Source organism: Coregonus lavaretus (genome assembly GCF_964263955.1).
Source record: "Coregonus lavaretus genome assembly, chromosome: 27".
Taxonomy (NCBI): Eukaryota; Metazoa; Chordata; class Actinopteri; order Salmoniformes; family Salmonidae; genus Coregonus; species Coregonus lavaretus.
In genome coordinates, this window is record NC_140014.1 from 7,608,160 (window position 1) to 7,628,497 (window position 20,338).

General features: G+C 46.5%; 1 protein-coding gene across 1 annotated transcript in view; it reads right to left on the reverse strand.

Annotated features, from left to right (window-relative positions):
- Window positions 1-2,035: 2,035 nt before the first annotated feature.
- Window positions 2,036-20,338, reverse strand: part of fancm (FA complementation group M) — a 106,026-nt gene continuing 87,723 nt past the window's right edge. The window contains exons 18-23 of the mRNA XM_084144242.1: window positions 19,116-19,278; window positions 17,640-17,746; window positions 16,521-17,204; window positions 15,261-15,636; window positions 13,406-13,697; window positions 2,036-2,727 (exon numbers count right to left, since the gene is read on the reverse strand). Coding sequence (XP_084000368.1) covers window positions 2,601-2,727; window positions 13,406-13,697; window positions 15,261-15,636; window positions 16,521-17,204; window positions 17,640-17,746; window positions 19,116-19,278 — 1,749 coding nt within the window. The 3' untranslated portion in view covers window positions 2,036-2,600. The remainder of the gene's footprint in view (window positions 2,728-13,405; window positions 13,698-15,260; window positions 15,637-16,520; window positions 17,205-17,639; window positions 17,747-19,115; window positions 19,279-20,338) is intronic.

Sequence of the window (20,338 nt, forward strand, 5' to 3'; positions counted from 1 at the left end):
TGTAAGGTCCCTCAGTTGAGCAGTGAATTCCATACATAGATTCAACCAAAAAGACCAGGGAGGTTTTCCAAAGCCTCACAAAGAAGGGCACCTATTGGTAGATGGATATACAGTGGGGGAAAAAAGTATTTAGTCAGCCACCAATTGTGCAAGTTCTCCCACTTAAAAAGATGAGAGAGACCATATGACATTCTCCCAATCCTCTTCTGGATCATCCAAATGCACTCTAGCACGGGCCTGGACATGTACTGGCTTAAGCAGGGGGACACGTCTGGCACTGCAGGATTTAAGTCCCTGGCGGCATAGTGTGTTACTGATGGTAGGCTTTGTTACTTTGGTCCCAGCTCTCTGCAGGTCATTCACTAGGTCCCCCCGTGTGGTTCTGGGATTTTTGCTCACCGGTCTTGTGATCATTTTGACCCCACGGGGTGAGATCTTTCGTGGAGCCCCAGATCGAGGGAGATTATCAGTGGTCTTGTATGGCTTCCATTTCCTAATAATTACTCCCACAGTTGATTTCTTCAAACCAAGCTGCTTACCTATTGCAGATTCAGTCTTCCCAGCCTGGTGCAGGTCTACAAAGCATCGTAAGAAGCATTTCAAGGTCCTGGAGTGGCCTAGCCAGTCTCCAGATCTCAACCCCATAGAAAATCTTTGGAGGGAGTTGAAAGTCCGTGTTGCCCAGCGACAGCCCCAAAACATCACTGCTCTAGAGGAGATCTGCATGGAGGAATGGGCCAAAATACCAGCAACAAGTGTGTGAAAACCTTGTGAAGACTTACAGAAAACGTTTGACCTGTGTCATTGCCAACAAAGGGTATATAACAAAGTATTGAGAAACTTTTGTTATTGACCAAATACTTATTTTCCACCATAATTTGCAAATAAATTCATTAAAAATCCTACAATGTGATTTTCTGGATTTTTTTTCCTCATTTTGTCTGTCATAGTTGACGTGTACCTATGATGAAAATTACAGGCCTCTCTCATCTTTTTAAGTGGGAGAACTTGCACAATTGGTGGCTGACTAAATACTTTTTTTCCCCCACTGTATCTTTGTAGTGACTGGGTGTATTGATACACCATCCAAAGTGTAATTAATAACTGCACCATGTTCAAAGGGATATTCAACGTCAGCTTTTCTGTTGTTGTTGCCATCTACCAAATCGGTGCCCTTCTTTGCAAACTATTGGAAAACCTCCTTGGTCTGCGCTTGAAATTCACTGCTCATCTAAGGGACTTTACAGATAATCGTACCCCCAGAGTTGGGGTACTCATTTAAAAATCATGTTAAACACTATTATTGCACACAGAGAGTCCCTGCAACTTATTATGTGACTTGTTAAGCACATTTTTACTCCAGAACATTTTGAGGCTTGCCATAACAAAATGGTTGAATCCTTATTGACTCAAGACATTTCAGCTTTCATTTTCTATTAATTTGTAAACATCAAAAAAAAAAAACATAATTCTACTTTGACATTATGGGGTAATGTGTGTAGATCAGTGACACAACATCTCAATTTAATCAATTTTAAATTCACACAAAATGTGGAAAAAGTCAAGGGGTGTGAATACTTTCTGAAGGCACTGTATCTCACCATAGTGCATGTTCGTCCCAGAGTGTCAAATGTTTTTATGTGGGAACTCTATTATAAAGACTGGAAAGACCAATGACGTGTCCCACTCAGTCGTTATGTCTTCTGTATGTAATGAAAGGGTGACCCCTTGTGGTTCAGGCAGACTCGTCTTGCTTGCCAGACTCAGCTATGAGAAGAGACTACAGACAGACATATTGAAATCACTGATATCTGTTACAGTCAAATATTCAGAATACAACCAACTATTAATGTTGGACAAAGAGGAATGTATGAATCTAACACTAAGAAAGGTATGTGCATACACTTAATTTTGTATTCTTGGGGGATAATATCTGTCAATGTGTTTTGACTGAATCGGATTACCTTAAACTAATAATAAACAAATACCTCTGATTTCATTGTGAATTTGATTTTGAATAAAGCAACTCAGAGTTACAGAAAAATACTGAATTTTTATTCCTGCAATCAAAACCGTATATATTTGATCTCTTAACAAAATATGAACACAGAAATATTACTCCATTATTTGAACAGAAATTGTAATAACTTAAATAATTTGTTCAACAAAACAGAAATGCACTGACACATTTTACATAGGAGGGAGCGAGTACTTACAACTTGCATTCATCATACCGTACATTCACCTTAGTGTCCGTTATCGAGTCAAGTCTTATTTCAATGTGCAAGAAATGTTTACAGTAAGGCTGGGCATTGTTCATTTTGTAAATGAGGAACGAAGATGAGTGTTTCTTATTGGACAAGTCCAGGTAGTCCCTCCCTTATTCAGTATGTTTTATTCCATTTGGTGACTAATGAACACAATTCAAGGCCATGATGCCATTAGAGGTACTGTTTGAGAGCAAGATTGGAAATTGTCCTTGAGGCACAGATCTAGGATCAGCCAACTCCCCTGAAATCCTCACCAGTAACCATTAGGGAGGAAATGGGCCAAACTGACCTTAGATCAGTGTCAATGGGGATTTAAGCAGTGATGGCTGGCTAAAGGCCGTTCTTCGGTGTGTTGGTAGTCATCAGGGTGGTGTCACAGGAGTAGCGTAGGCAGCGGTAGATCTCCTCGGCTCTGGGGCGGCTCACACACGCCCCCTTCTGTAGAGCCTCAATAGAGCTACAAGTAGAGGAGAGAGAGAGTGTTAATGCTACTGTAGCTAATTATTTTATTCTCTACTAGCTACACTAAAGCCAAAAGTATGGGGACACCTGCTTGTCGAACATCTCATTCCAAAATCATGGGCATTAATATGGAGTTGGTCCCCCCTTTGCTGCTATAACAGCCTCCACTCTTCTGGAGAGGCTTTCCACTAGATGTTGGAATATTGCTGCGGGGACTTGCTTCCATTAAGCCACAATAGCATTAGTGAAGTCGGGCACTGATGTTGGGTGATTCAATCCAGAATCGGCTTCCTATTTCGCAACAAAGCCTCCTTCACTCATGCTGCCAAACATGCCCTCGTAAAACTGACTATCCTACCGATCCTTGACTTCGGCGATGTCATTTACAAAATAGCCTCCAACACTCTACTCAGCAAATTGGATGTAGTCTATCACAGTGCCATCCGTTTTGTCTCCAAAGCCCCATACACTACCCACCACTGTGACCTGTACGCTCTTGTTGGCTGGTCCTCATTACATGTTCGTCGTCAAACCCACTGGCTCCAGGCCATCTATAAATCACTGCTAGGCAAATCCCCGCCTTATCTTAGCTCATTGGTCACAATAGCAACACCCACCCGTAGTATGCGCTCCAGCAGGTATATCTCACTGGTCATCCCCAAAGCCAACACCTCCTTTGGCCGCCATTCCTTCCAGTTCTCTGCTGCCAATGACTGGAACGAATAGCAAAAATCTCTGAAGCTGGAGACTCTTATCTCCCTCACTAACTTTAAGCATCAGTTTTCAGAGCACCTTACCGATCACTGCACCTGTACACAGCCCATCTGAAATTAGCCCACCCAACTACCTCATCCCTATATTGTTATTTATTTTGCTCATTTGCACCCCAGTATCTCTATTTGCACATAATCTCTTGCACATCTATCATTCCAGTGTTAATACTAATTGTAATTATTTTGCACTATAGCCTATTTATTGCCTTACCTCCATAACTTGCTACATTTGCACACACTGTATATATATTTTCTGTTGTATTTTTGACTTTATGTTTTGTTTTACCCCATATGTAACTCTGTGTTGTTGTTTTTATCGCACTGCTTTGCTTTATCTTGGCCAGGTCGCAGTTGTAAATGAGAACTTGTTCTCAACTGGCTTACCTGGTTAAATAAAGGTGAAATAAATAAAATAAAAATTAGGCCTGGCTTGCAGTCGGCGTTCCAATTAATCCCAAAGGTGTTAGATGGGGTTAAGGTCAGAGCTCAGTGCAGGCCAGTCAAGTTCTTCCACACCAATCTCGACAAACCATTTCTGTATGGACCTTGCTTTTTGCACGGGGGCATTGTCATGCTGAAACAGGAAAGTGCCTTCCCCAAACTGTTGCCACATGATTGGAAGCACAGAATTGTCTAGAATGTAATTGTATGCTGTAGTGTTAAGATTTCCCTTCACTGGAACTAAGGGGCCTAGCCCGAACCATGAAAAACAGCCCCAGACCATTATTCCTCCAACAAACTTTACAGTTGGCACTATGCATTGGGGCAGGTAGCGTTCTCCTGGCATCCTCCAAACCCAGATTCGTCCATCAGACAGCCAGATGGTGAAGCGTGATTAATCACTCCAGAGAACGCATTTCCACTGCTCCAGAGTCCAATGGCGGCAAGCTTTACACCACTCCAGCCGACGCTTGGCATTGCGCATGGTGATCTTAGGCTTGTGTGCGGCTGTTCGGCCATGGAAACCCATTTCATGAAGCTCCTGACGAACAGTTATTGTGCTGACGTTGCTGCCAGAGACAGTTTGGAACTCGGTAGTGAGTGTTGCAACCGAGGACAGAGGATTTTTACGCGCCACGTTCTTCAGCAATCGGTGGTCCCATTCTGTGAGCTTGTGTGGCCTACCACTTCGCGGCTGAGCCGTTGTTGCTCCTAGATGTTTCCACTTCACAATAACAGCACTTACAGTTGACCGGGGCATCTCTAGCAGGGAAGAAATTTGACTTACTGACTTGTTGGAAAGGTGCCACGTTGAAAGTCACTGAGCTCTTCAGTACGGGCCATTCTACTGCCAATGTTTGTCTATGGCAATTGCTTGGCTGTGTGCTCGATTTTATACACCTGTCAGCAACGGGTGTGGCTGAAATAGCTGAATCGACAAATTTGAAGGGGTGTCCACATACTTTTGGTGTATCTAATGATGGTATCAAATATTGCTCATACATTGTTATTAAAGATTCTGCAGCACATTAAAGAGAAATTTCACAATTGTTCAACTTCATATTCATAATCTCCAATGTGTGACATCGGGATAAACATTTAAAAATGGTTTAAATAAAAAATAAAAATGATTTTTATGCAGTTCCACATGTGTACTTCGAGGAGTATATGCAAATTGGCCCATAACTCCACCTATACAACAACATAGGCCTAGGACTATACATCCTTTAAGTAGGGTTCATACAAACATTGGCAAGTCAAATTCAAGGACTTTCAGGGACTTAATTGTAATTTTCAAGGACCTCAATGTTATACAATTATAGAACCTCCCCTCAAAAAAGCATGCAAAACGTGTAAAGAAAATGTTAAAAAGTAGGTCATTACCACTTTTAGAATACTGCATGTTTTAGGCCTTGTCCATGCATTGATATTCAAATTATTAGTACATTATAAAATATGTGAGAATAATGTGGACTTGCCTGGATGCATACATGGCAATTTTTCTGTAGCCTTTGTGGCCGACGCAGGGACACATAATAAAACCATGAATAGCGGTAGCATTAATCTCACCATTAGAATCTCACCATCTGTCAATGGTACCGATGTGGATGTGGTGGAGGAGTCAGGCGCAGGACACAGAGGTAAAGTCCAACAGACTTTAATAGTCACCAAAATGCAAGTGAAAACCTCCGACCTCAAAACAGACAACGAGGCGAGGGAAAAATACGCACACGCGTAAACACTAATACATGAAACAACACGGGAGCAAACACAAAGCTCCGACACAATGGCAGGAAGCAACAACACACAACTAATCCAAACAAACACAGGGAACTTATAGGACACGTAATAATCACAAATCAGACACAGGTGCTAAGGACAGACAAAAGCAATCGCACATGGAAATGGTCCAACGATGGCAGCTAGTACTCCGGGGACGGCGAACGCCTTTGCCTGCCCGAACCAGGAGGAGGAGCAGTCTCGGCCGAAACCGTGACAGTACCCCCCCCTTGACGCGCGGCTCCAGCCGTGCGCCGACCCCGGCCTTGGGGACGGCCAGGAGGACGCGGACCCGGGCGCGTGGGATGCCCATGATGGAATTCTGTCAGGAGGGATGGATCGATGATGTCCCTCCTGGGCACCCAGCACCGTTCCTCCGGACCGTACCCCTCCCACTCCACGAGATATTGGAGACCACTCCTCCGGCGCCTGGAGTCCAAGATGGTCCGGACCCTGTACGCCGGAGCCCCCTCAATGTCCAAAGGGGGCGGAGGGGTCTCTCCTATCTCCTCCTCTTGGAGTGGGCCAGCTACCACCGGCCTGAGAAGAGACACATGGAACGAGGGGTTAATATTTTTATACTCTATAGGTAGTTGTAACCTGTAACACACCTCGTTCAATCTTCTCAGGACTTTGAAGGGCCCCACAAACCGCCGACCCAGCTTCCGGCAGGGCAGGCGGAGGGGCAGGTTTCGAGTCGAGAGCCAGACTCGATCTCCCGGTGCGTACACCGGCCCCTCACTGCGGTGGCGATCGGCGCTCGCCTTGTGTTGACGGATGGCACGCTGCAGATGGACATGGGCAGCGTCCCACGTCTCCTCCGAGCGCCGAATCCACTCGTCCACCGCAGGGGCCTCGGTCTGGCTCTCGTGCCACGGTGCCAGGACCGGCTGATACCCTAAAATACACTGGAAAGGTGTTAATCCGGTGGAGGAGTGGCGGAGAGAGTTCTGGGCCATCTCTGCCCAGGGGATATACCTCGACCACTCCTCCGGCCGGTCCCGGCAATAGGACCTCAAAAACCTACCCACATCCTGGTTCACACGTTCAACCTGCCCATTGCTCTCTGGGTGGTACCCCGAGGTAAGGCTAACCGAGACCCCCAGGCGTTCCATGAAAGCCCCCCAGACTCTGGAGGTGAACTGGGGACCTCGGTCGGACACAATATCCTCGGGGACCCCATAGTGCCGGAACACGTGGGTAAAGATGGCCTCGGCGGTCTGTAGGGCAGTAGGGAGACCCGGCAGTGGGAGGAGACGACAGGCCTTAGAAAACCGATCCACAACGACCAAAATGGTGGTATTACCCTGGGAAGGGGGTAGATCGGTCACAAAATCTACCGAGAGGTGGGACCATGGTCGTTGTGGAACGGGCAGAGGATGTAACTTACCTCTGGGCAAATGTCTAGGTGCCTTACACTGGGCACATACCGAGCAGGAGGAGACATAAACCCTCACATCCCTGGCTAACGTTGGCCACCAGTATTTTACGCTAAGGCAGTGCACCGTCCGACCAATACCAGGATGTCCAGAGGAGGGTGATGTATGAGCCCAAGAAATAAGCCGATCACGAACCTCGAGCGGAACGTACGTCCGCCCCACAGGACACTCGGGGGGAGTAGGGTCGGTACGCAGCGCCCGCTCGATTTCCGCATCGACCTCCCATACTACCGGAGCCACCAGACAAGACTCCGGCAGTATGGAAGTAGGCTCAATGGACCTCTCCTCCGTGTCATACTGCCGGGACAGGGCGTCTGCCTTACCGTTCTGGGACCCAGGGATGTATGTGATTTTAAAAACAAACCGGGTCAGGAACATGTTCCACCTGGCCTGACGAGGGTTCAATCTCCTAGCTGCCCGGATGTACTCCAGGTTACGGTGATCAGTCAGAATGAGGAAAGGGTGTTGAGCCCCCTCTAGCCAATGCCTCCACACCTTTAGGGCCTGGACTACGGCTAACAGTTCCCTGTCCCCAACGTCATAATTGCGCTCCGCCGGGCTGAGCTTCTTAGAGTAGAACGCACAGGGGCGGAGCTTAGGTGGCGTGCCGGACCGTTGTGACAGGACTGCCCCAATACCGGTCTCGGACGCGTCCACCTCTACTTGGAAAGGCAAAGAGGGATCCGGATGCGCCAGCACCGGGGCCGAGGCGAACAGGTTCTTCAGCTTGACAAATGCCCTGTCCGCCTCAGCTGACCACTGCAAGCGCACCGGACCCCCCTTTAGCAGGGACGTAATGGGAACTGCAACCTGTCCAAAGCCCCGGATAAACCTCCGGTAGTAATTAGCAAAACCCAAGAACCGCTGCACCTCTTTTACGGTGGTTGGAGTTTGCCAATTACGCACAGCCGATACCCGATCTACCTCTATCTCCACGCCAGACGCGGACAACCGATAACCCAAAAAGGAGACGGACTCCTGGAAGAACAGGCATTTCTCTGCCTTGACATACAAGTCATGCTCCAACAGTCGTCTCAATACTCGGCGCACCTGGGCTACATGCTCGGCTCGTGTAGAAGAGTACACTAGAATGTCGTCAATGTACACCACTACACCCTGCCCATGCATGTCCCGGAAAATCTCATCAACAAAGGATTGGAAGACTGAAGGAGCATTCATTAACCCGTACGGCATGACGAGATACTCGTAATGACCCGAGGTGGTGCTAAATGCTGTTTTCCATTCATCCCCCCCCCTTAATGCGCACCAAATTGTACGCGCTCCTGAGATCTAACTTTGTGAAGAATCGCGCTCCGCGTAATGACTCCGTCATCGTCGCAATCAGTGGAAGTGGGTAGCTGTATTTTACGGTGATCTGATTGAGACTACGGTAATCAATACACGGGCGCAATCCCCCGTCCTTCTTCTTCACAAAGAAGAAACTCGAGGAGACCGGAGAAGTAGAGGGCCGTATGTATCCCTGTGCCAAGGACTCGGCTATGTAAGTCTCCATAGCCGCAGTCTCCTCTTGAGACAGGGGATACACATGACTCCTGGGAAGAGCTGCGCCATTCTGGATATTTATCGCACAGTCCCCCTGTCTATGAGGAGGTAGCCTAGCTGCCCTCGATTTACTAAATACTAGTGCTAAATCCTCATACTCGGGGGGAATGCGCAGTGCGGGCACTTGGTTCGGACTCTCTACCGAGGTCGCCCCTAAGGAAACACCTAGACATCTCCCTACACACTGGGCAGACCACTCCATAAGAGCCCTCTGTTGCCACGCTATGGTAGGATCGTGGGTACTTAACCAGGGAAGCCCCAACACCACTGGGTACGCAGGAGAGTCAATCAGATAGAACTGAATGATTTCCTCATGACCCCCCTGCGTCGTCATCGTCAGCGGTGCTGTGACATCCCTGATCAGACCCGACCCCAACGACAGGCTGTCTAATGCATGGACAGGGAATGGAACTTCTACCGGCCGAAGGGGAATTCCTAACCTAGCACAAAATGCCCGATCAATAAAGTTCCCAGCTGCGCCTGAATCTACTAGCGCCTTATGCTGGGAATGAGGTGCCACCTGTGGAAAACGCACAGGAATACTCATGTGACCAACAGAGAGCTCTGGGTAAGTGGGGCGCCTTCTCACCTGAAATGACTCCCCAGTGCGTGACCTGTTGTCCCCCCTCTCAGAAAACCTTCCCCAGCACCTGGCCGCGGTGTGTCCTCCACGGCCACAGTTGGTGCAGGAGTTGGCTATCCTCGGGTTCTCCCTCCTCCTCCTCTCTCTAGCGCCAGCACCCCCGAGCTCCATAGGAGTAGGCTCGGAGGTGCTGGAGGATGGAATGGACGACCCCCACTCGGGACGTCCGCGGGTAGCCAGCAGGGTGTCGAGACTGATGGAGATGTCCACCAGCTGGTCGAACGACAGGTTGGTGTCCCTGCAGGCCATCTCACAACGAACGTCCTCTCGTAGGCTACACCGATAGTGGTCAATGAGGGCCCTCTCACTCCATCCCGCATCCGCTGCTAGTGTCCGGAACTCCAGTGCGAACTCCTGTGCGCTCCTCTTCCCCTGTCGGAGGTGGAATAGACGCTCTCCCGCCGCTTTCCCCTCAGGTGGATGGTCGAAGACAGTCCTGAAGCGGCGGGAAAACTCCGCGTAGGTGATGGTGGCGGCGTCTATTCCCCTCCATTCGGCGTTGGCCCACTCCAACGCCTTCCCGGAGAGACAGGAGATGAGGGCGGAGACGCTCTCGTATCCCGAGGGCGCCGGGTGTATGGTGGCAAGGTAAAGTTCTACCTGTAGGAGAAAGCCCTGACACCCGGCTGCAGAACCGTCATATGCCCTCGGGAGCGAGAGCCGAATGCCACTGGGTTCCGGTGCTGAGAGAGGAGGACTGGCCGTTGGTGCTGGGATGGTGTGAGAAGGCGTGGGCACCTCCCGATACACCAAGCGGCGCAGTGTGTTGGACACCTCGTCCATGGCGGCCCCGAGTTGCCGGATCATGGTGTCCTGGTAATTGATCCGGTCCTCCAGGGATTCGGGTGCCGCCGCTGTTCCTGCTGACTCCATAATTGGTGTGTTGTTCTGTCAATGGTACCGATGTGGATGTGGTGGAGGAGTCAGGCGCAGGACACAGAGGTAAAGTCCAACAGACTTTAATAGTCACCAAAATGCAAGTGAAAACCTCCGACCTCAAAACAGACAACGAGGCGAGGGAAAAATACGCACACGCGTAAACACTAATACATGAAACAACACGGGAGCAAACACAAAGCTCCGACACAATGGCAGGAAGCAACAACACACAACTAATCCAAACAAACACAGGGAACTTATAGGACACGTAATAATCACAAATCAGACACAGGTGCTAAGGACAGACAAAAGCAATCGCACATGGAAATGGTCCAACGATGGCAGCTAGTACTCCGGGGACGGCGAACGCCTTTGCCTGCCCGAACCAGGAGGAGGAGCAGTCTCGGCCGAAACCGTGACACCATCCCTGTTTTTATAATGAGAAAGCGAACAAAAAACAGGTTCCTTTTGTAATGGAAGGATTTGTATGGCAAGCCAAGTTGAAGCCAGCATTAGATGTTGTCCTCTTAAGTGATAATGCCCGAGAAGCCGGTGTTTGGAGGATATATTGGCACGGTGTTGTTAGGCCCGAGACGAAGTCGAGGCTTCGAGAGCATTATCACTTTTATACAACGGGTTACCAACATATTCAAACAATGATTGACATATTTTCATTAGAAACGTTATTTTGATGAATTTATTCATACTATTTCATCCTTCCACAAGATATAGTCCCGACACAAATCTAGGGTCGCTCCCCAAGCCGGCTGGTCGTTCCTTCTATCGGTTTGCTCGCCAATGACGCGACCCAGTCGTTCAATCTTTACAGTCACGTCAAAAAGTGCAGCCAGAATAACAGCAAAGTAGCTGCATTTGTTTAATCTGTTTTCTAGTGACATATATTTGGATACATCCATAACAATGAGCTAATGAGGCGCGATTTTGCCTGGCATAGAACATGTGCTCACTTGTCAGGACACTGTTGTTCAGAGGAGCTAGCCAACACCACAGCTAACACAATCACTTCAAACTGAAGCTAGAAAGACTGCAAACTAGCTGCACTTCGTTTAGTTTGACATTTTTTTGTATATACAGTATATCCATAAAAATGATGCCAGCTGATTCATGATTTCGACTGGCTGAGAAACGCTGCCTGCCTTTCTGACATGTCCATTACTATGGGACAGCTGGAGATCGAATTTGAATATTGAAACAATGTTGCAAATGTCGGAGAGACAGACAGCAAGGTTTATACAAATCTCCGCTGTTGAAAACTAAATGTTAGTCTAAAAGAAATGTGAGATAATGTCTAGATGCATTTTATAGTGGAGATCAAGTTTATAAATTGCCAGGCTGGGCTGATGAGACAGTGGATTGTGCAGTCAGATGGAACAGAGTAAATAGGCATTTTAATGTCATAGATTTAGCCGGTGGTAACTTGTGGAATAGACACCGGCTGAAAGGTTTTAAGTATCACAGTAAGGTGACTCTTTTGGTTAGAAGCATTCGATTTTGCAATGGCATACATTATTTGGGATATGTGTGCCCATAAAAACAGTTTTCACCCCGTAACATAAGGAGACACAAAATGTTACGTAGTTACACTGCATTTCCGAGATCTCTATACAAAAAGCTGTCAGACAGCTAGATCCAGGATTCAAGTTCAATGTCTAATTTAACTGATTAATGCTTAATATATGATATACCGACAACTTACACTGCCATAAATGGAAGGACAGAAAAGTAAATGTTTTATGTCACATGATTTTGAACAAATCTGTCAAGATACCAATGATGACAAAGGGTTTTAAATCAAATCGTGAATTTGATTGAATATAGCTATGTTCCCCCCTTACATGTTAATGTAATTACATTTAAAAAAGTGACCGATTATTGTCAATGACTTATCGACATCTGTAACAAGTTGTCCAGCGTAGGAAATCCTTACTGATACCCTAGTTTATAGAAAGACCTAACTATAGCGATGCTAACATACAATACATGTATGTGGACACCGCTTCGAACTAGTGGATTCGGCTATTTCAGCCACACCCGTTGCTGACAGACAGGTGTATAAAATCAAGCACAGAGCCATGCAATCTCCATAGACAAACATTGGCAGTAGAATGGCCCGTACTGAAGAGCTCAGTGACTTTCAACGTGGCACCGTCATAGGATGCTACCTTTCCAACAAGTCAGTTTGTCAAATTTCTGCCCTGCTACAGCTGCCCCGATCAACTGTAAGTGCTGTTAATGTGAAGTGGAAAAGTCTAGGAGCAACAACAGCTCAGCCGCGAAGTGGTAGGCCACACAAGCTCACAGAACGGGACCGCCGAGTGCTGAAGCGCGTAAAAATTGTCTGCCCTCGGTTGCAACACTCACTACCGAGTTCCAAACTGCCTCTGGATGCAACGTCAGCACAAGAACTGTTCGTCGGAAGCTTCATGAAATGGGTTTCTATGGCCGAGCAGCCGCATATACAAGCCTAAGATCATCATGCGCAATGCCAAACGTCGGCTGGAGTGGTGTAAAGCTCGCCACCATTGGACTCTAGAGCAGTGGAAACTCGTTTTCTGGAGCGATGAATCATGCTTCACTATCTGGCAGTCCGACAGACGAATCTGGGTTTGGCAGATGCCAGGAGAACTCTACCTGCCCGAATGCATAGTGCCAACTGTAAAGTTTGGTAGAGGCGGAATAATGGTCCTTTCCTGTTCCAGCATGACAATGCCCCCATGCACAAAGCGAGGTCCATACAGAAATGGTTTGTCGAGATTGGTGTGGAAGAACTTGACTGGCCTGCACAGAGCCCTGACCTCAACTCCATCGAACGCCTTTGGGATGAATTGGAACGCCGACTGCGAGCCAGGCCTAATTGCCCAACCTCATTAATGCTCTTGTGGCTGAATAGAAGCAAGTCCCTGCAGCAATGTTCCATAATCTAGTGGAAAGCCTTCCCAGAAGAGTGGAGGCTGTTATAGCAGCAAAGGGGGGACCAACTTTTGGAATGTGATGTTCGACGAGCATGTAGCCATGTAGTGTAACTATAAAGGCTAACAGAGAACCGAGATAACAATGCTAAGAGAGATGATAACAGAGGTAATGCTAACTGACATGCTAACAGAGATGCTAACAGTAGCAGTTTATTTCTCCTACCTGTTGACCAGCTGGCCCACCGATCTGAAACTGTGGCTCATGTTGAGGGCGTTGACATAGCTGACGCAGGGCAGCGTCTGGTAGAAGAGCAGCGCCTGCTGCCGGTGACCTTTGACCTCTAATGGCACACTAATGGCCTGGCCCTTTCTCTGCTCCAATCGGGCCAGCTCAGCCAGTAGGGCGGCGCTCTCCTCAGGCCCCCCGCTCACCAGGAGTCGGACGCCTGCCCGCACCAAGCTGGCCAGTGTGCTGTCGTAGTAGCGTGTATGTTGGAAAGGACGGGAAGCTTCACCTATGGGAAGAAGGCGAGGAAAATGTAAAAAATATGGAGAATAACAAACGGTAGATCAACTTTACAAAAATGTTTATCTGATGATAGAAAGACAATGTTGAACCCTGTAAACACTGTCATGTGGGATATTTCTGGTTATACCGTTACATTCTATATTTGATCAAACTTCCATTTACATGGTATAAAAATGGCCTGTGGCATCGATACGACTCAGAAACATTTATTCTAGTGTCAAAATTGTGTAAATAGGATAATTTTGGTCATAAAGTCAGTCTCGTCCAAAACTGAAGTTTGCGAGATTATGAAAAAATGGTATGTCATGTAATGAAGGATACCGTAACAGTTTCCATGGGTTGGGTTTATTTGAATCCTTCCCACATACAGTGGGGAGAACAAGTATTTGATACACTGCCGATTTTGCAGGTTTTCCTACTTACAAAGCATGTAGAGGTCTGTAATTTTTATCATAGGTACACTTCAACTGTGAGAGACGGAATCTAAAACAAAAATCCAGAAAATCACATTGTATGATTTTTAAGTAATTAATTTGCATTTTATTGCATGACATAAGTATTTGATCACCTACCAACCAGTAAGAATTCCGGCTCTCACAGATCTGTTAGTTTTTCTTTAAGAAGCCCTCCTGTTCTCCACTCATTACCTGTATTAACTGCACCAGTTTGAACTCGTTACCTGTATAAAAGACACCTGTCCACACACTCGATATCCCTATGGGATTGTAGAAATTCATATACAAATATTGAAAGCCTTTAATGAGACAACTAAAAGATGTGCAACATGGAAATATTGTTCCGTTTACATTGTGTAATTTATTGACAGTCCCCAAGTAAATAATAAATAATAATTGGTAATTTAGCAGACGCTCTTATCCAGAGCGACTTACAGGAGCAATTAGGGTTAAGTGCCTTGCTCAAGGGCACATCGACAGATTTTTCACCTAGTCGGCTCGGGGATTAGAACCAGCGACCTTTCGGTTACTGGCACAACGCTCTTAACCACTAAGCTACCTGCCGCCCAAGTATCCCCAGAGATGGGCTATCCAAAGTCAAACCAACTTTGCCACGGTCGCACACCAGCTGGATGAAGCTAATTGGTGAAATAATTACTCTTACCACCTGCAAACACACACAAGAGACACCCACATCAAACCACACCCTGAAACCAACTCACTTTTGAATTCAGTCCGCTAGCATTTCATAATGAACCAAATCTAAAACTAGGCCAAATAAGGAAGTGCAGTTGCACTTTAAGTTTGTCAAGGTCCCGACTTTAGCGTTAGCCATCCTACTACAGAGCATTTTGGTGCTGGGATGTGCACGCATCACTCAAAAAGTGACATTTGCTTGTAAACAAAAAATTGCTCTATGGAATGGATCCAAATGAAAAAAACAGCAAGCTGGGTGAGCTAAATCAAGTGGCTTCGGTCACAATGAAACAAAAGTGATGTGACAAGCATAATGTAGAAAATCAGGAAGTGAACCCACAGGAAGTATCCCAGCTAACTGGTCCATTACAAAAGTGAGTGCGTGCCCCCTCCCTCACCTGGTTTAGTGCGGTCCTTCTCTACGATGAGACAGACCCGCTCAAATAGGACCTGCAAACTGGTCACCCTCTCCACAAGCCGTTTGCGGTTCGGCATCCCGGCCAGCTCCGACTGGCTCTGCCTCTCGACCGCCATGCGGTTACTGACCACAAAGTCGCAGCCGTCCAGCGAGCACACGTGGGCCGTGACAGCGTAACGCTGGCGCAGGCTGGAGACCACGTCCACACAGGCTGTGATACAGCGGCTGTCCACCAGTACAGAGACAAGGCCCGACGGGCTTGATGACGAGGCAGGGGGCTCACTTAGAGTGGCGGCCTGACAGAAGGAGCTCTGGGCGTGGGGTACTGAGGAGGTGGAAGAGGTGGAGGAGGTAGCCTGGGGAAAGACACAACCATAGACATTATGGGAAACAGTGAAATACTACTACTTCTGAAATCCAGAATCCGGAAGATTATATTCCATTCTTCTATTGTAGGATAAGTGTGGCCTTGAAGGATGAAAATGGGTAGAACAGTTATTGTTTGTACTCTGTACTGATTCAAACATCTTATTTACAGGAACTAAATATCCCTTGGTACGTGATCCTAAGTGAATCTATTACAGTTCACTAACATCATAGTACTTAGATTAGCATCTGACATATCTGTGTGACCTATATGGCTGCGTTTACACAGGCAGCCCAATCACTAATTGGTCTTTTGACCAATCAGGTCAGCTCTGTAAAAGATATGCACCTGCTGTCTCGACCTCTGAATGCGCGGCTATGAAAAGCCAACTGATATTTACTCCTGAGGTACTGACCTGTTGCACCCTCTACAACCACTGATTATTATTTGACCCTGCTGGTCATCTATGAATGTTTGAACATCTTGAAGAACAATCTGGCCTTAAATGGCCATGTACTCTTATAATCTCCACCCGGCACAGCCAGAAGAGGACTGTCCACCCCTCAGAGCCTGGTTCCTCTCTAGGTTTCTTCCTAGGTTCCTGCCTTTCTAGGGAGTTTTTCCTAGCCACCGTGCTTCTACATCTGCATTGCTTGCTGTTTGGGGTTTTAGGCTGGGTTTCTGTATAGCACTTTGTGACATCTGCTGATGTAAAAAGGGCTTTATAAAAATGTTTGATTGATTGAAGTGATTGGTCAAAAGACCAATTAGTGGAAAAAATATCAGAATTGGGCTGCCTATGTAAAATAATAAACACAACCTATTTGGCCTATATCATGTGGCCTATATCTGATCAATACATTACCACATTACCTGTGGCTGTTTACTTGAGGACAACAGAGACTCCGACTGCTCAAAGTCTAGCTCCTCAGAGAGGCGGGCCTGCTGATCGAGCCTCTGGCGACACCGCTCTTCCTGCTGCTCCTCTCTAGGCCCCCTCACGGAGCTCGCTGAGGAGGTTCTGCTGGTTCCACTAGGGGCTCTAGGCTCCATCACAGAGCTCACCGAGGAGGACCTGGCTCCACTGGGGACTCCAGGCCCCACCACACAGGTCGCTGTGGAGGCTCTGGTGGTTCCATTAGGGGGCACCTGCTGCTGTGGAGCTTTAAACACCCAGTCATTCTGTTGCTGTACCGCAGTCAGCCTGCAGAGGGCAGCAACACCTTCAGCTTTCACACTATTTCTACATTTCTCCACTTCTTCCTCTGAGCTGGAGTCCTCCAAGCGCACTATGCGGGAGTGCTTGTTTTTCCCAGCAGGCTTAGGTTGAGGGTCAGCAGCCCTCTTGTCCAGAGTCGCAGACCCGGTCCCAGCCTGAGCCCTGATGTTTCGGATCAGCGCCTTGCGTCTGGTGGGGTACTGCCTCCTCCCCTCCACGAAGGAGTCCTCGAAGATAAGCTCCAATGGGACCTCCTCATCCTCCTCGCCGAGCTCTTCCTCGTCACTGCCACTCACCACAAAGCTGTCTTCCGCGTATGTCTCGTCCAGCTCAGGCACCTATGGACAGAGTTTGGAGAGAAGCTTAAGCAAAACGATATAAAGGGATTGAATCGGCTAACTTCGTTTCTTTGATTCTTTAAAACAATGAAAAATCTAATCCAACAAACGAGGGTTAAGTGGTTTGAAGAATCCAAGGTCCAGTGTGTTTTAAAGTAAAAAAGCCTTTATTTATCATTTCTAAACACCTATAGATTTCAGCATAAAGCCTTCATCAGAAAAAAAGTCAACTTGAGTGAAAAGGGTACAGTTTATAAAAATCATAGAATAAAACTCTAAAGGACAGTTTCCCAAACACAGCCAAGTCCTAGACTAAAAATAATGTTCAATGGAGATTCACCATTGAAAGTGCATCTTAGACAAGGACTAGGCCTAACCTCTGTCTGGGAAACCGGCCCTAAGATTAATAGACCAAAGAAATCCTGATAATTCTACCTGAGAGAAGATGTCCATGTTGTGGTTTTGCTTGTAGACCATTTTGAACTTGCCAGTCACAGCAGGGCTTCTCACTGACTTTAGGTAAACCCCCTGCATCTCAGAATCTGTCACATAGGGAGATACAATGAGTGTGTGTGTGTGTGTATATGTGTGTGTGTGTGTGTGTGTGTGTGTCAGTAAAGTATTGCTTGAGCCAGCAGTAGTTTTTGGAGGGTTTGTATTCATTTAATTTACACAACATACCTACCACTTTGAAGATGCAACATATTTTTTATTGTGAAACAAACAAGAAATAAGACAAATAAAAACAGAAAACTTGAGTGTGCATAACTATTTGCGCCAGACATAGCGTTTTCCTTGATGGCCAAAAAGCTCAATTTTAGTCTCATTTGACCAGAGTACCTTCTTCCATAAGTTTGGGGAGTCTCCCACATGCCTTTTGGCGAACACCAAACGTGTTTGCTTATTTTTTTTCTTTAAGCAATGGCTTTTTTCTGGCCACTCTTCCGTAAAGCCCAGCTCTGTGGAGTGTACGGCTTAAAGTGGTCCTATGGACAGATACTCCAATCTCCGCTGTGGAGCTTTGCAGCTCCTTCAGGGTTATCTTTGGTCTCTTTGTTGCCTCTCTGATTAATGCCCTCCTTGCCTGGTCCGTGAGTTTTGGTGGGCGGCCCTCTCTTGGCAGGTTTGTTGTGGTGCCATATTCTTTCCATTTTTTAATAATGGATTTAAATGGTGCTCCGTGGGATGTTCAAAGTTTCAGATATTTCTTTATAACCCAACCCTGATTTGTACTTCTCCACAACTTTGTCCCTGACCTGTTTGGAGAGGTCCTTGGTCTTCATGGTGCCGCTTGCTTGGTGGTGCCCCTTGCTTAGTGGTGGTGCCCCTTGCTTAGTGGTGTTGCAGACTCTGGGGCCTTTCAGAACAGGTGTATATATACTGAGATCACGTGACTGATCATGTGACACTTAGATTGCACACAGGTGGACTTTATTTAACTAATTATGTGACTTCTGAAGGTAATTGGTTGCACCAGATCTTATTTTCGGGGCTTCATAACAAAGGGGGTGAATACATATGCACGCACCACTTTTCCTTTATCTTGTAGAATTTTTTGAAACAAGTTATTTTTTTCATTTCACTTCACTTCACTATTTTGTGTATGTCCATTACATGAAATCCAAACAAAAATCAATTTAAATTACAGGTTGTAAAGAAACAAAATAGGAAAAACGCCAAGGGGGATGAATACTTTTGCAAGGCACTGTACATGAATGAAACTGAGCATTTCTTATTAGATATCTCCCTGTTTTAGAAACACTTTCTTCTATTTCGTGCCTAGTGAATGAACTGTATAATATGTGACTACCTGTATAACAACTGTATAACATAACAAGAGACTTTGGGTCCATGACAAGCGCTGTATAAAACCCATATTGTTGTTAAAATTATTATATTTGTCCCACTCACCATTGATTCCCTGGGAGCACTGGGTGTTGCTCACGACGAAGCCCTCCAGTGACTGGTTCTGCTCTTCACCATCCTCTTCATCAGACGACACCTCCCCCTCCTCGGACAGCACCGCCTCCTCGTCCAGAAAGTTACGGGCTCCTCGGTGGTGGTGCTGCACGACCTGCTGGGACGGAGAAGATTACTTTATTGTCCAATATACATACACTACCGGTCAACATTTTTAGAACACCTACTCATTCAAGGGTTTATCTTTATTTTTACTATTTTCTACATTGTAGTATAATAGTGAAGACATCAAAACTATGAAATAACACATATGGAATCATGTAGTAACCCAAGCAGTGTTAAACAAAAGACCAAGTCCATATTATGGCAAGAACAGCTCAAATAAGCAAAGAGAAACGACAGTCCATCATTACTTTAAGACATGAAGGTCAGTCAATAAAGACAATTTCAAGAACTTTGAAAGTTTCTTCAAGTGCAGTCGCAAAAACCATCAAGCACTATGATGAAACTGGCTCTCATGAGGACCGTCACAGGAATGAAAGATCCAGAGTTACCTCTGCTGCAGAGGATAAGTTCATTAGCGTTACCAGCCTCACAAATTGCTGCCCAAATAAATGCTTCACAGAGTTGAAGTATCTCAACATCAACTGTTCAGAGGAGACTGTGTGAATCAGGCCTTCATGGTCGAATTGCTGCAAAGAAACCACTACTAAAGGACACCAATAAGAAGAAGAGACTTGCTTGGGCCAAGAAACACGAGCAATGGACATTTGTCCTTCGGTCTGGAGTCCAAATTGGAGATTTTTGGTTCCAACCCCCGTGTCTTTGTGAGACGCGGTGTGGGTGAATGGATGATCTCCGCATGGGTATTTCCCACCGTAAAGCATGGAGGAGGAGGTCTTATGGTGTGGGGGTGCGTTGCTGGTGACACTGTCTGTGATTTATTTAGAATTCAAGGCACACTTAACCAGCATGGCTACCAAAGCATTCTGCAGCGATATGCCATCCCATCTGGTTTGGGCTTAGTGGGACTATCATTTGTTTTTCAACAGGACAATGACCCAACACACCTCCAGGCTGTGTAAGGGCTATTTTACCAAGAAGGAAGAAGTGCTTAGCATATGTGGGAACTCCTTCAAGACTGTTGGAAAAGCATTCCAGGTGAAGCTGGTTGAGAGAATGCCAAGTGTGTGCAAAGCTGTCAATCAAGGCAA